Here is a 15,042-nt window from a genome sequence, read left to right as displayed (position 1 = left end):
AGACCTAAAGGAGATGGTAATAAGGAACTCTTTCTTTAAAGGGACAGCCAGAGGGGAGGCTCTAGGCAGGAAGAGGCTGGCACCAATGTGAGGACAGACTGATGGCTAGAGAGTTGAAATAAATGCTAGAGATTAAGCTGTGAAACTATAGCAGTAAGAAATAAAAGAATAGTACCTGGGCCAGGTAAGGATAGGAGACAGTAATTGAAGTCAGTTCGTATGAAAGGTTGTAGCAGTCTACATTGGCCAGTTAGGTTAGAAGTGGTGACAAATGCTTAAAATTCTTTGGACTGTGAAGGACAGAAACAAGTAGAATATTTACAGAGGTGGAAGGGCTGAGGATATGACATGTTTGGTGATGACATCTGAAATTTGGTTTAAGTAAAATGATACTAGGCAGGGAAGTAAATAAGTGGAGGCACCTGGGATTGAGCATTTGGTGCTATGTGCATAATGATGGTGTAACAGTGATTAGCTTGGTCACACCCCTAAAGGATGCTTGCGAGGAACATATCTTCTTCCCAGAGATATCAGGGATCTGGCATAATAGTGCCAGAGTCTAGAGAGTTATTGCCATTGAAGTATCAAGAGAACTGAAACAGTCTGGTTATCTTGAAGCCAAGATTTTTCTGGAAAGAAGTTAAAGCAGTGCTTTGTAGGCTTGAGTTTTTGTTTCATGTTGTTGTTTTATCATTATTTCTCTTGTCTTGCGAAATTAGTTTCTATTGCTAACTATGTCTCCATGCCTCTGAAACTACAGTAATTTTGGTGCGATTAGAACTATGCTCCATAATTATTCTGCAGTCCCTGTTTTAGGCTTTTTTTTTCCAACTCTTTTGTACTAGAAAAGCTTCATACATTCAGTAGAAACCATACTTTGAAATTCAAAATGAAATCTTTCCCCTTGTCTAGCGATATGCAATTGTTTCCACCTCTCCTGGGCAGAGGCAGTGAGCCCAGCTTGGTTCAGCTCTGTGATCACAAGGTGAATAACTGACATTTCACAGTGACTGTGTTTTTAAGTGAGGATATGTGGAACATTATTTGCATTAATTATTATCCACATTATTTTATCCTCAATATTGTAATTATCAATGCATGCTTTATTCTTGATAGAGCTTCATAAAAATTTGGAGACTTAGAAGCCATCTTTCTTCAACATCATCTTCTCCTTCTGTACTTGGTTGCCTAACTGCCTTTAAAATTTCCTATGAATATGTCCTCTTAATATATCCCCTGCTTCTTATGTAAACTTGTTCAGGTTTCTTTACCCTAAGTTCCAAAAGTTGAGGGACATTGGTTTACCATGATATATAACACAGGTATAACACCCAGCATACGTTGTATTTATCAAGAGAATAGCCATGTTGTTCTACTAGCTATTGTTTTCTCCATTTCAGGTTTTTAGATGCTTACCTGTTCCTATGAAAGTAATAATATTTATGCAAATTACTTAGAATGATGTCTGTTCCATAATGAGGACTTAAATAATCCTGGTTATCATTTCCTTATAGCTGTTGATATCTCCTGTCCTATCCTCTCAACCTGGAGCCATGATTTTTCTGAAGAACCACAAACTAGTATCTGGTTCATTCATCAGGGAAATGATAGTTTTTTAAAAAATAATGCTAAGACAACAATATCAATTTGCAAATAAGGAAGTTGGACCCCCTAACCATGCACATAAATTACCTCAAAGTGTGTCATAGAAATAAATGCTAGAAATGAAATTGTGAAATTATAACAATAAAATATAGAAATAGGTCTTCACAATTCTGAATGCAAAGAATTCCTAAAAAAACTGAAAATGACAAAAGTTGATAAACTGGACATTTTGACTTTGAAGGCTACTGAAAAGATCCCTCCCCTTTGGGAGTGAAAACATAAATTTTATATGGAAGGTACTTGGATCCAGAATATTTAAAGAATTTTTGTAATTCAATAATGAAAAGATAAGTAGCTCAATTTGGGCAATTAATTTAAATATATAGTTTTGTAAAGAAGATATTCAAATGGCCAACAAACATGAAAGGATCTTCATTATCATTAGTCATAGGAAAATGCAGATTGAAACTACTGTGAGATACCATTGTAAACAACTGGCATGGCTATAATCAAAGAGAAACCACAATAGTTGTGGATTAGGATATGAAGAAATTAAAACCCTTCGTTACTGCTGCTGAAAATATGATTGATTTGGAAAACAGTCTTGGAAATTCTTCAAAATGTTTAATGTTACTGTTACCATATGGTCTAACAGTACTATTTCCAGGTATTTATATCCAAAAATGAAAACATTAGGTATAGAAGCTAGTCACCATAGGCCACAGACTGTATTACTCAGTTTTAATGAAGTGTTTACAACAATTAAAGATGTAAAAACAGAAAGCTGGTTGATTGGTGACTGCCTAGAGTGAGTGCTGATGGATACAGAATTTATTTGGGAGATGACAAAAATATTCTGGAACTAGGTGGTAGTGATGATGTATATAATATGTTAGCATACAAAACCCACTAATTTGTCAACTTTAAAATGTTGACCTTTATGGTACATTACTTATAGCTCTATAAAGCATTATTTAAAAAGAATAAATTGTTGCTAGAACTGTCTTCATGGCTTTGAAAGATTATGAAACATACATATTTTTTCTTGTTGTTTTATGGATGCTACCTGAGCTTTACTCACAGTCCTAAAGGACATTAGTTTGTTTAGAGGGCTGACTCCGTGGGGAACAATCTCCCACTTTCCTATAATGCCAGGTACTGTCTTCTTTAGACCAGGAAATAATGAAGACCATGGCCTTCTTCACTCAAATGAAAGGGTTTTTTTTCCCACATGAAGATTAGATAATTCACAACACAATAGATGTACCAGTGATAAACATTATCAGCCTTTCTAGTTTAGGAGATTTAATATTTGGTTGATTGTGTAATTGTGTATAGAGATGATTTTAAGTCCAAAGCCACATCTTTTCTTTCCTCCTCCCCTTCTCCCCTTCCCCCTCCTTCTCCTTCTCCTCCTCCTCCTATTTCTTCTTCTTCTTCTTCCTCTTCTTCCTCTTCTCCTTTTTCCTTCTCTTATTTTTCTTCTTCCTCTTCTCCCTCCTCATCTTCTTCCTCTTCTTTATTATCATCTTTTGTCTTCTTTGTGTGTGTGTGTGTGTGAGTGTGAGTGATTATTTGGGCTTGAACTCAGGGCTTGGGCACAGTCATTGAGCTGGCTTGCTTGCCCTTCCCTCCTGCCTGCCTGCCTGCCTGCCTGCCTGCCTGCCTGCCTCCCTCCCTCCCTCTCTCTCTCTCTCTCTCTCTTTCTCTCTCTCTCTCTCTTTCTCTTTCTTTCTTTCTTCTTTCTTTCTGTTTTTGCTCAAGGCTAGTACTCTACCATTTGAACTACAGCTTTACTTCCAGCTTTTTGATGATTAATTGGAGATTAATTGTGATCCTCAGCCTCCTAAGTAGCTGGGATTATAGACGTGAGCTACTAATGACCACATCTATTTTAAACACCACCACCAACAACAACACTACTTTAAATTAGTTAATTTATATTAATGTAAACAACCATATGCACTGTGCTGTATAATAAAAAAGATTACATATACTTGATAGATACTTCATTTTGCTTTTTAATTTAAAAATACATAACAATGTTTTTTTAAGAATTAACTGATCTAAAGTACATATTCTCAATCTTTCATATGCACAAAAATCAAAGGAGAGTTCCTAAAAGTATAAATGGCCTGAATTTATAAGTCCAAGAGATGAGTTCAAACCAATTTTTTAGACTGTTCTTGGGCTCTAATTCTGGGCCTAGGCACTGTCTCTGAGCTCCTTTTTGCTCAAGGCTAGTGCTCTACCACTTGAACCACAGCATCACTTTTTCTGAGATTAAAGATAAGAGTCTCATGGGTTTGCCTACCCAGGATGGCTTCAAACTGAAGTCCTGAGATCTCAGCCTCCTGATTAGCTAGGATTACAGGTGTGAGCCACTAGCAATCAGCTCAAATTAAAATTTTAAGGAACTTTTTCCAAGGAACACAGCTTTATCCTATGATAAGAAGGGTTATCAAGGATTTGGCTTAGTATATGGATGTTTAGATTGTCCTTTATAGATCATCAGTGGATCTTAGAATATTTTCTAGCCATTCAATATTAGAAATTGATGACACACATTCTTATTTAACAACCTAACATTTCTTTGGTCTGTGAAACTGTAGTTTTTGCCTTATCTACTCACCCTCCTCAGCATTTGTCACTGTTACCATTAATGCAGCCCCATGCATGAACTTTCTTTCCAGATTTCCTTTGATTTAGCCGAGTATACTGCCGATGTTGATGGGGTTGGCACTTTGCGGCTTCTTGATGCAGTTAAGACCTGTGGCCTTATCAACTCTGTGAAGTTCTACCAGGCCTCAACAAGTGAACTTTATGGGAAAGTGCAGGAAATACCCCAGAAGGAGACTACTCCTTTTTATCCTCGTTCGCCTTATGGTGAGAATGCTGGTGCCCAGCTGGATGCATTCACAGCACTGTCTTTGGGTGGGTGGGTGATGTGGGGAGTGTTTCTGTTTTCATTCTCCTAAGCTGAAGTCATTGGATGTGAGATTAACATTGAGATAGACTAAGGTGACTAGACTTGTTGAGAAGCATGCCTTTATAGATTGCTAACTACAAGTATTTGCTGCCATTGCCTCTGGGGTGAAATTACCACCTCACTTCATCTAGCCATGTTCATTCAACCCTTCTATAAATATCCCTTAAGGAAAATTAGGCCCAACAGGATTCTTTTTCTGAACTTCTTGATATCGAGTAAAGTGATAAATCTTCATGCTTTCTATTTCCCACATGAAAATTTTCCTAACTCCAATCATTTAAAAATAAGAGTACATTTATAAAGAAAGTATATTATTTATATGATAAGATCTTAAAGCACATTAAGCAGTTTTTGAAAAATTCACTAAGCATAAGATCCAAGAAAGATGATCTTGATTTATTGCATACAATATAGCTGAGTCAATTAGATAGTAAAAGAACAAATAACAGATATTACAAAAGTAGGAAACCATTATCTCCTGATGAACATGATTAAGCGCATATGAACCCTTATTTTATTTAAGCTTTTCATTCTCTTTTAACGATTTTGATGTATTAGAAATTATTATTTTTACAAGGTTTTACTATTTAAGGTGGGTGATAATCATTGTCTTTTATAATAAGCTTCATTTGTGTTTAAAAACGATTCTAACAGGAGCAGCAAAACTCTATGCCTATTGGATTGTGGTGAACTTCCGGGAAGCATATAATCTCTTTGCTGTGAATGGCATTCTTTTCAATCATGAGAGTCCCAGACGAGGTTAGTAAATATAGAAATTGAAAGAAAAACTTCAGACTTTAACATCAAATGGTTTTGTGTATATTCTGCATATGTTCTATGTAATAAAAAAGTTTATCTTTATTTCTATGAATTAAGTGTCAGAGGTGGCAAATACAGAAATAGGAATCTGCTCTTAAGTGATAATCAAGTTTATAGAGCTTTTAAAGTTCATTATAAAAAAAACTGGATAGTGTCCCAATTCTACAATTTTTATTAGTAGGCCTTACCAAGCACGCTTTTAACCTACATAATAGGAAGTTTCCATGTGAATGCAAAGGAATAAGGAGTAAACTATGGTTGTTTCTAGTAGTCACTCATATACACCTAACCAGTTGGTTAGGTTGATTTTTTTAATAGTTCATCAAATAGAACCCCTAGAAATTCCTGTGCTTCTAGAAATCAGTTCTTAACTTAGTCTTTTTTGTTTCTTTTTGGAAAATCATATTTTGTTTGTGTCGGCTTATTGCTTTTCCATAGTTGTTGCTGAGACTATTAGCAACATGATAGCTCCTTTCTTCCCAGGATTAGATTTTTAAATTATAAATATGTATTCCTATTATTAGTTTTGAAAAATCTTAACTAAGCATATGAAATTTTTGGAATTGAATCCAGAAGCCATATATATATATATATATATATACAGATATATATATATATATATCCTCTTTATAAGCTAAAAAGAAGAATATGTATTTTAATAGAAGAAATTTTAATAAATTTTGCTTGAAGTCCAAGAAGAAATAAGAAGCTTGATGTATAGATTGTTTTGTGGCCAACAAGTAGTAATGCTTATAACTTTCTCAGTGAAACTTTGTTACTGTATAGTCACAGTTCAAGGCTGTCCCTGTCAAAAAGTTCATGAGACCCCTATATAAACTAATAAAAGCTAGCCTGGTGACATGTACTTGTTGCCCCAGCTATGTGTAAATAGAAGGACCATTGTCTAGGCTGGCCTGGGCATAAATGTGAAACTCTGTTTTTTTAAAAAATGTAAAGCAAAATGTGAAGTAATAGAGCACCTGCCAAGCTAATTCAGGCTCTGAGATGGTAATGATGATGATGATGGAGCTGGTGATGATGATCATGGTAGTAGTAATGACAATAATAATGACAACAGTAACAATAAACTTGACTTAGTAGCCCACACCATTTTCTTTTTATTTCATACTTGGAAAACAATGGTAGTTCCTTTTTTACATTTATGTTGATTAACTAATGAAAATATATAGAAGTATATGTGGAAATGATGAAAATATCTACCTTGCTACATTTGTGATACCTGATATTTACAGCATTTCTTAAAACTTTGAGGATTAATTCTCAAATTAACCGGATGGATTAATTTAAATCTTTAAGATAATCTTAAAGATTGTTGTGTTCTGAGGAAACCTTTCTGCCAGAAAATCTTACTGGCAAAACCATATTACCTTATTAAATAAACCTCTACTTTCTAAAGCAATGCCTATCTGCTAATAAACAACTATAACTATTTTTCAGTGAATGAGTATATGGGTATCTCTTGTTCAAGCAAAACTTTGCTAACTTGAAAGTTAGGTTGTCCAAGTTATAGAACAGTAGAAGTTTATAAGAAACTTTTACATGAATATTGTTTTGTGGATTTCACACATGTAGCAATTAAAGCTTACAGACTATTTTGAAATATTTGAGTAGAGCCAAGCTGTTATAGTTTTGGGCAACATACACTCTGTAATGAAAGTATAATTAACAAGGGTACATTTAATAGCATGAATAATATTCCATGAGAATAATATCCCATGAGAATTTATGACTTGAAAATGTGTAGAAGTACTAGTATAGAGATATTACAGACCAAAGGCTAGCAAACTATGATCATGGGGCAAATAAAAATCAGTAACTAACTTTTTGTAAATAAAGTTTTATTGGAACACAGCCTGGTTCTTGCAAAACAAACAAACAACAATAACAACAACAACAAAAAACATTGGGAATAATACAATGGTCTGCTTGGCCTCTTGGTCCTTCAGTAAGCCAGCTAGTCATTGTTTCAGTGAGAGAAAACTATTGATTCTTCCATTCTTCAGGTTTACTTCATTTAAAATGCTGATATTAAAATGCTGATAGTATTATTCACTGTAATTATGCTGATGGCTAATAGGTAAAATTTTTAAAGTACATGTCCAAAAGGCATGAAAATATATTAGTATGTTCTACAAATTAGTATTCACAGATTATAACAAGATGCTCTTATTCACAAGAATTACATTTGTTTAAACAATCTACACTATTAGTGTTTAAAAGTGTAAATGCTTTGTTTTATGAATAAAATGCACTAAGCTACCATGGACCTAAAACTTTTTTCCTTTAGTTTTATTTTTTCTGAACATGAAATTCTGCACCCATCTGGCTGCTTCTGACAATAGAAACCACATTCTCTGTATATTTACCTACAGTGTTCTGTTTGCCAAAGATGTGGCTGTGGTGACACCTGCTTTAAAAAACACCAATTTGCATATTATCTTCTTATGTGAAGAGATTATATTTATTACCTAAAGCTCATTTCTGTTTGGAAATCAACATGGTAAAACTTGCCATTGTTAAATTTCTTTGAAAAGCTAAAGTTACTAAAACTGATACAAGGATGCCATGAGGAATATATAAAGATTTTTAAATGAAGTATTTGCTCATTAGTATGTTAAATTTTTCTTTACAATATGTAATTTACTGTTTAATATTGTTCTGAAAATTAGAGCATTAAACACAATCCCATTTAATAATGCTAACCATATTTCTAGTTGTGATTATTAAGTGGAAGGTAAGATTACAAAAATAGCAATTTGTCACCTACATAATATAATTATATCTTCATTCTTAAACTGTTAGTGAGTACTTAAGCGTATCATAAATGAAAATTTGTTGACTTTAAGAAATTATAAGTATAATTAATAAAATATATTCCAAATAAAACACTTCACATAAAATGGCAAACAAAAAAATGAAACTTCTCACTTTCTAGTTTAGAAGATTAAAAAATTACATGATTAAGTAACACTTGATTTCCTGGCTTTGATGACTGTGGTCATCATGATTAAATGCTGAAATACGTATAATATTGAATGCTTAGGGATTTTGAGTGGGATATTTCTGTTTTCAATAAATGTGGAATTAGAGGCTTGGGTTTCTTACAGCTAAGTAGTAAGTAAGGCTACAATAAGAATTGCTTGTGTTCAGTCCTGAAGGAGAAAGACCAAAAGTGTGTGCAGTGATAATTCCTGACACTAGAAGCATTCTGACTTCAGAATGGCAGTTATTTGATGAGGCCATTTTCCTGTGCTGATACTCCTTAGTGTTTTTGTTCATTAGGAAAGTCAAGGTCATTGACTTTCTGACTACTTTTGAATAAGGAGATAAGGTTCAGCTACATGAACATAACTCATAAGTTGTTTTCCAGTCGTGAATTGCATTTAGTGTTTGATTTTATTGCTGAATACCTCTATCTTGGATAAAATGACATGCTTCATGTTGCTGGTCTATTTCTTCCATTTTTTTTCTCCTTGATTAAATGGTTAACAAGGCATTCGAAGCTAGGGTGTAGCTTTGTTGTAGAGCATTTTCCTATCATGCTTGAGGCCCTGAGTTTATTCCCAAACAGAGAGGGACTAAAAAGAAAAGAATTAAACATTTACTTGATAAAATATTTTCTCTCCTTAATAGTTTTCTGCTTTTGTTTCTGTGTTTTCTTGGTCTCTAATATATACTCTCTTCTACTTAGTATGTGTAGCTATGCTACTGTGATTTGAGTCTTTATGTTGTCATTGCTGCTCTTTTACTATAAGAGCTTTTACTTGTTGGACTCCCTGTTTTTTCTAGAATTCCACATGATTCTGGTATATACCATGAATGGCCAGTGTGTGTGTTCATTTTAGTTTGTATTTTGTTCTTTATCTTTTTCAAGCTAAGAAAACAATAGTCTGGTCCTTATCAACATCAAACTTTCAAATACTGAAAAAATAATATACCTAGAAGTTTAATTTGGTGCATTTGTCATAGTGGTTAATGCTGTAAAGGTACTTTTACAAACATTTTATTTACTTGTATAAATTACATGTAGAAATTACTTTGTTTATTAAATTACATGTTTCTTTACACATACAGGCAAATTCGTATCTACTTCAACTGCATTACTAAAAATATATAAACATCATCTACTTGATACCCTCCCAAAATACCCTCAAATTTTTGAGAAAGAAATATAGAGGGGCTGGGAAGGTGGCTCAGTGGTAGAGTGCTTGCCTTGCATGCCTGAGGTCCTGGGTTCGATTCCTCAGCACCACATAAGCAAAAAAAAAAAAAAAAGAAATATAGAGATAATTTTATTCCATTTTTCCTATTAATGAAGAAACTAACCAGTATGACATTGACTGTAAGGTAATAAACAAACAAATGTCATTGAAACGAAAAAGGATCCTAGGGAAAGGGAGAGTTCTGTAAACATTGTTCACATGTGGAACCATGTATGCATGAATTTTACAGGAACTGGAGCACATCAATCCCTATGTGGTTGCGTGAGGTGGGTGAGTTCCTGGACCTTGCAATAAAATAAGTGGAGAAGTTGGAAACTTACTATCTCAGTTAATCTCATCTTTTGTAAAAGATATGTATATTAAAGATATTCCTTTCAGATATTTAACTAAATTGTCATAATAAGACATTAACTTTCGTATTAAGAAATATAAATGGGATAAAGGTAAATGACAACTTGAATAGCCACAATAAGTTGTCCATAATAAGAAATAAAAACTAATAAAATATGTTACATATCATAAGATACTCCTCCAGTTTCTCAGGAAATCTAATCACTTCCTATTTACCAAACCAATGTTAATAGGAAGCATGGCTTAAAAAAAAAAACAAAACTATAGTATTGCTTGATTACAGAAATCTCCAGGATGTGTTGGGTCACATTTCACAGGTGTGGACAAACGTATGCTGTGTCCTTCAGAATTTCTCTGCAGTATGTGGCTGTTCTCCGAATCTCCCTGTGACACAGACTTCTCCTTCACTTACTCAAGTGCCTAGCCCTTCTCCTGTCCACCTGCATGCCAGGTCCCTCTCCTTTTCTCTCTCTGCAGCTCTCCTGGGTCCCTGTTGAGGTTCCCCTGCACTGTCTCTAAAATGAAATTCTTCCACAGAAATCCTCTGCCAAGTGAAAATAAAAAACAGGAAACCATTCCTACTTATTTTATTTGTCTGCATTAATGTTTTGCCATTTGTATAATGAAATTTTTGAAGATGCTGATAATCTTATTTCTGTTAATGACATTTTAACTGTATAAATGAGCTCATTTTATAGCATCTATTTATGATTTTAGTACTTGGAGCATCAATTCTCATTTAAAACAAATTTATTTTTTTAAATTTACTTCATCACTAAATTTAATAACATGTTATTTTCTTTAAATTTTTAAATTTCTCCTTCCAAAATATACTGAATGATATTAAAGGATAAGTAGATATATTTATATTCATTTAGAAATTAATTAATTTGCTTGTATATTTTCCCTAAAGATTAATATTAAACACTGTAATAAGTTTCTAATTCAGTTGAGCATAGAGTTTGTTTGAGTGACTTGGAAAATAAATAGAAATTTACCTCAAAAAAAAATCATGAGACAACAAGAAGTTATAAAGTATTTTAAATGTACCCAAATGTAACAGTTTGAGACTACCACAAATGGATGGTGTATTACCTCTCTTAAATACTGAGCCATTTTTAGATGTAACTATGAGCTTTATAAAATGAAATCATATGTATCAGTCTAAACACAGGATTCACCTTTCTGACATCTGAAGGTTCATGAATTAGTGGTTTTGACATATAGTATTGAGTATGTTCTTATATTGAAAAGTATCTTGTTTCATAAAATATATTTATCATAAATTTATTCAGAATTTTAAGCTATGGTATATTCCATAATTACCTACTTAAGTCATAGTAAATTAAAAAAATAGGTTCCCTTTTGTTTTCTCCAAAAAAGTATCCTTTGAAGATAAAATCCATACCCCCCAATAGAGATTTTCTACTAGGAGTAGAGAAATGGGGAGTGTGACTTTGCCCCTTACGGGAATATGTAGGCAATGGGTAAAGTTATTTTGGGTTGTCACAGTTGAGGAGGGGCCATGCTTAGCATTCAATTGATAGTAGCCAGGGACATTATTAAGTATTTTAATAGTACATTGGATGCTTCTTCATAACAAAGAATTTTCCACTACAAAATGTTAGCAGTAGTATGTATGAGAAACTCTGCCCTGTAGTCTCACTCCCAAAATATTATTGCAGATTCTTGACAAATACCATCTAGGAGCTGTTTTCTTTACATATCAGTTTGACTTTGCAGTAAAAACTTTGACAAAGTTAGTTCTACGTGAAAACTATTTGGACCTTAGGTATATTGGTCTGTAGAGGGCAGATGCAGTTCAAGGAAGTCCAGAGAATAGACTGGTAATTTCAGGACTTTGTATTCATTTGTACATTTCATTATATAAACAATATATAAGTAATATATTTATAAATATAATGACATTTTGTCATGGGAAGGTGGCTCAGTGGAAGAGTGCAGAGTTCAATTCCTCTGCACCATATAAGCAGCAAAAAAAAAAGCCAGAAGTGGCGCTGTGGCTCAAGTGGTAGAGCACTAGCCTTGAGCTGAATAGCTGAGGGACAGTACCCAGGCCCAGAGTTCAGGCCCCATGACCAACCAAAAAAAAAAAAGTACTAAGTATTTGCTAATCTAATTAACAAATCAACATTATACTGTATACAAATATCAAGGAGTATGCATTGTTAAATAGGTCAATATTTTGTTTCTATTGCTTTCAAAGGTTCTTTGTGATTCTTTTAAGTGAAGAGCAGAATTTAACTTACTTAAAAAGAAGTTAGCTGTCAATTGTGAAATCAAGGGATGAAGTAATCTTCTATTTGAGTTGTGTAAAGCATTATAGGCTTTATACAATACCATTCTGTCTATTCATAAATGGTTAGATTGTTGTCCACTACTTTGGACCCAGTAAGTTCTGGGTGGCCTTTCTGGTTGGGGCACAAGGTGACATCATCTGGTTTGCCATTGCATTTGTAGACTATGATACGCCACAGATGACATGTATACTTGGTGATCACAGTGCTGTCTGGCTCTTGACTCTGTGGAGAGATTAGGTATAATTGCTTAAACATGAAAAGCTTTGGATGCAACACTTGAAGTTGGAGGTGATTATTACCACCAGACAAAATGAAGTCCTTCCTACTAACTATCCAGAAACTTTGAGGGTTGTCAAATTGAATTTAAAGGTTTTTTTTCAATGTTTTATAAATTATGTGACATATATGTTTGAAACCAGACTATTGACTAATCTCATGACTCTGTAACTCCCTGTGTAATATGCAGACAGTGACCAGAGAGCTTGGCTATTCACCAGCTTTTTGTATGTGGGCAAATTACTTATTCAGACTTTACTTTCTCATCTGTCCATGTAGAGTGGCATTGTGAGAACCAACTTCCTCAATAGTTGATTTGGTTTACAGGTAGAACATATATGGAAAATATAATACAGCACCTGGTAGATGTGAGCATTCATTTGTTTCCTTTTCCTTTCTCTTTTCTTCCCTCTTACAGAGTTTTCAGCACAGATTCCTAGAGTGTTAGTTGAGTTACTCTTCTTTTCTCAACATGAAAGAGGTACTAGTTCTCTTAGTGGGGTTGTGGTGGCCACCATGTAAGAGTAAGCTAGTAAGGACTTATAGCAGAGCCTGCCAAATGCACCAAATGCAGATATCCTGAAGTCAGTAGTGTTTACAGATAAATTATGGTTGTCACAAACCTTTATGACTTACAAAAAGAATAATATAAGCAATGTTAGAGAATTGCTGGAATCATAGAAAAATTATTTGCAAATGAGATTTTGATAGACAAACTCAGTTAATATTTGAATTAAACAATTTGAAAAAAAGAGATGTGAATGAGTATGGATAGTTTAGACCCATGAAAAAATTAATTTAACCTCCAAGTATTTGTTAAATGATTCCTATATTCTTATTAGTGATCCCTTAAATATCTTATATGAAGAACATATAGTTTTGTCAAAAAAAGAAAAGAAAAATCACAAAATCTGCCGGGTGCCAGTCACTCATTCCTGTAATCCTAGCTACTCAAGAGGCTGAGATATGAGGATCGTGGTTCAAAGCCAGCCTGGGCAGGAAAGTCTGTGAGACTCTTATCTCCAATTAACTATCAGAAAACTGGGAGTCACACTGTGGTTCAAGTGGTAGAGTGCTCTCCTTGAGCTGAAGAGTTGAAGGACAGTGCCCAGGTCCAGAGTTCAAGCCCCACAACCCAAAAAAAAACAAAAACAAAAACAAACCCACCTTTACTTTTTATCTATACTAATAAGAACTACACAGGTTTATTATTTATTTAGTAACTTATTTATATGTTCATTCAGGCATTCATTAATACATTTATTTTTATTTTTCTGCTGTACTGAGGTTCTAACCCAGAACCTTACACATGGCAATCACTCTATCACTAGTTAAACTTATCTACAATTATAATTTAAACTTTTAAAATAGTTGTACTAGAGTTTGAACACAGAGCCTTGCCACTTGAGGATTCTACCAGTCCTTTTTGTGTTGGATACTTTTTGAATAGGATCTTACTTTATGCCCAGGTCAGCTTAGCCTATAATTCTATTTGTGCCCTCATATCACTGAGATGATAGGCATGCACTTTCCCTTTAGCTTCAGATGACAAGCATGCTTCATTATACATTGCTGTTGGTCAATATATAGAGTCTTACTTACCTTTTTGGGGGGGTGGGGGAGGGACAGTGGCTAGGTTGAGCTCAAATCATGATTCCCTGATTTTGGGTTCCCAAATAGCTAGGGTTACAGGCTTGAGTCAGTGACAGAGCTGGCAAATTTCCTTTCTAATCAAAGTATCATTTTGGATTTTATTTTCAAAATTAAGTTTGAGCCTGAGCTTCTTTCCCTATCTACTATGTCTTAGATGCTGAGAACAGAACCCAGGGTCTTGTTCATGCTTATCACTTGTTCTACCACGGAGCCACACTTTTAGACCTTCTTCTTTTTTCATGGTTAAAGATACAGAATTATTTAACTGCTTGGATTCAATTTGGATTCCATCATTTACTAGATGATTGACTTTAAACAAGTAACTTTTTTAAGATTATTATTTTCAGCTTTTTTGTTTTTGTTTTGTTTTGTTTTTTATAATTTTTAAATTTATCTTGAAGCCGCTGTACAAAGGATAAACAAATTTCTTAATCTCTGTGTTGAGTCAGTTTGCTCATCTGTAAAATTAGGTAAAAATCTTAGGGCTGCTATAATTATTAAAGGAAAGTGAGTATAGGTAAAGCTATTAGTACTTTATTGTTATTAGCATCACAGAAACAAATATCCCACCTAAAGAAATAGATTCAGTTTGTGGCACCTCACAGTATAAAGTAATAATAAATAATGGGAATAAGAAAGGGGAACTGAAGGGATAGAACATTTGTTTTCTGTAAGTACTGCTATGTCAGTTATGATTGGTTATTATGAAAATAAAATCATATTTCTCAACTGGATTGGGGGGGCGGTTAGGGTTTGAGTGTTCTCCATGCTCAGTGGTATCTCT

The 15,042-nt window shown here is 34.0% G+C and overlaps 1 protein-coding gene across 1 annotated transcript in view; it reads left to right on the top strand.

Annotated features, from left to right (window-relative positions):
- Gmds (GDP-mannose 4,6-dehydratase) overlaps positions 1-15,042 on the top strand; it is a 472,970-nt gene that overhangs the window by 136,159 nt on the left and 321,769 nt on the right. Inside the window, exons 5-6 of the mRNA XM_013016609.1 lie at positions 4,299-4,491; positions 5,249-5,353. Of these exons, the coding sequence (XP_012872063.1) occupies positions 4,299-4,491; positions 5,249-5,353 (298 nt within the window). The remainder of the gene's footprint in view (positions 1-4,298; positions 4,492-5,248; positions 5,354-15,042) is intronic.

Source organism: Dipodomys ordii, unplaced genomic scaffold (assembly GCF_000151885.1).
Source record: "Dipodomys ordii isolate 6190 unplaced genomic scaffold, Dord_2.0 Scaffold32, whole genome shotgun sequence".
NCBI classification, from domain to species: Eukaryota; Metazoa; Chordata; class Mammalia; order Rodentia; family Heteromyidae; genus Dipodomys; species Dipodomys ordii.
The sequence above is the reverse complement of the archived record's forward strand: the minus strand, read 5'-3'. Positions and strand labels throughout refer to the sequence as shown.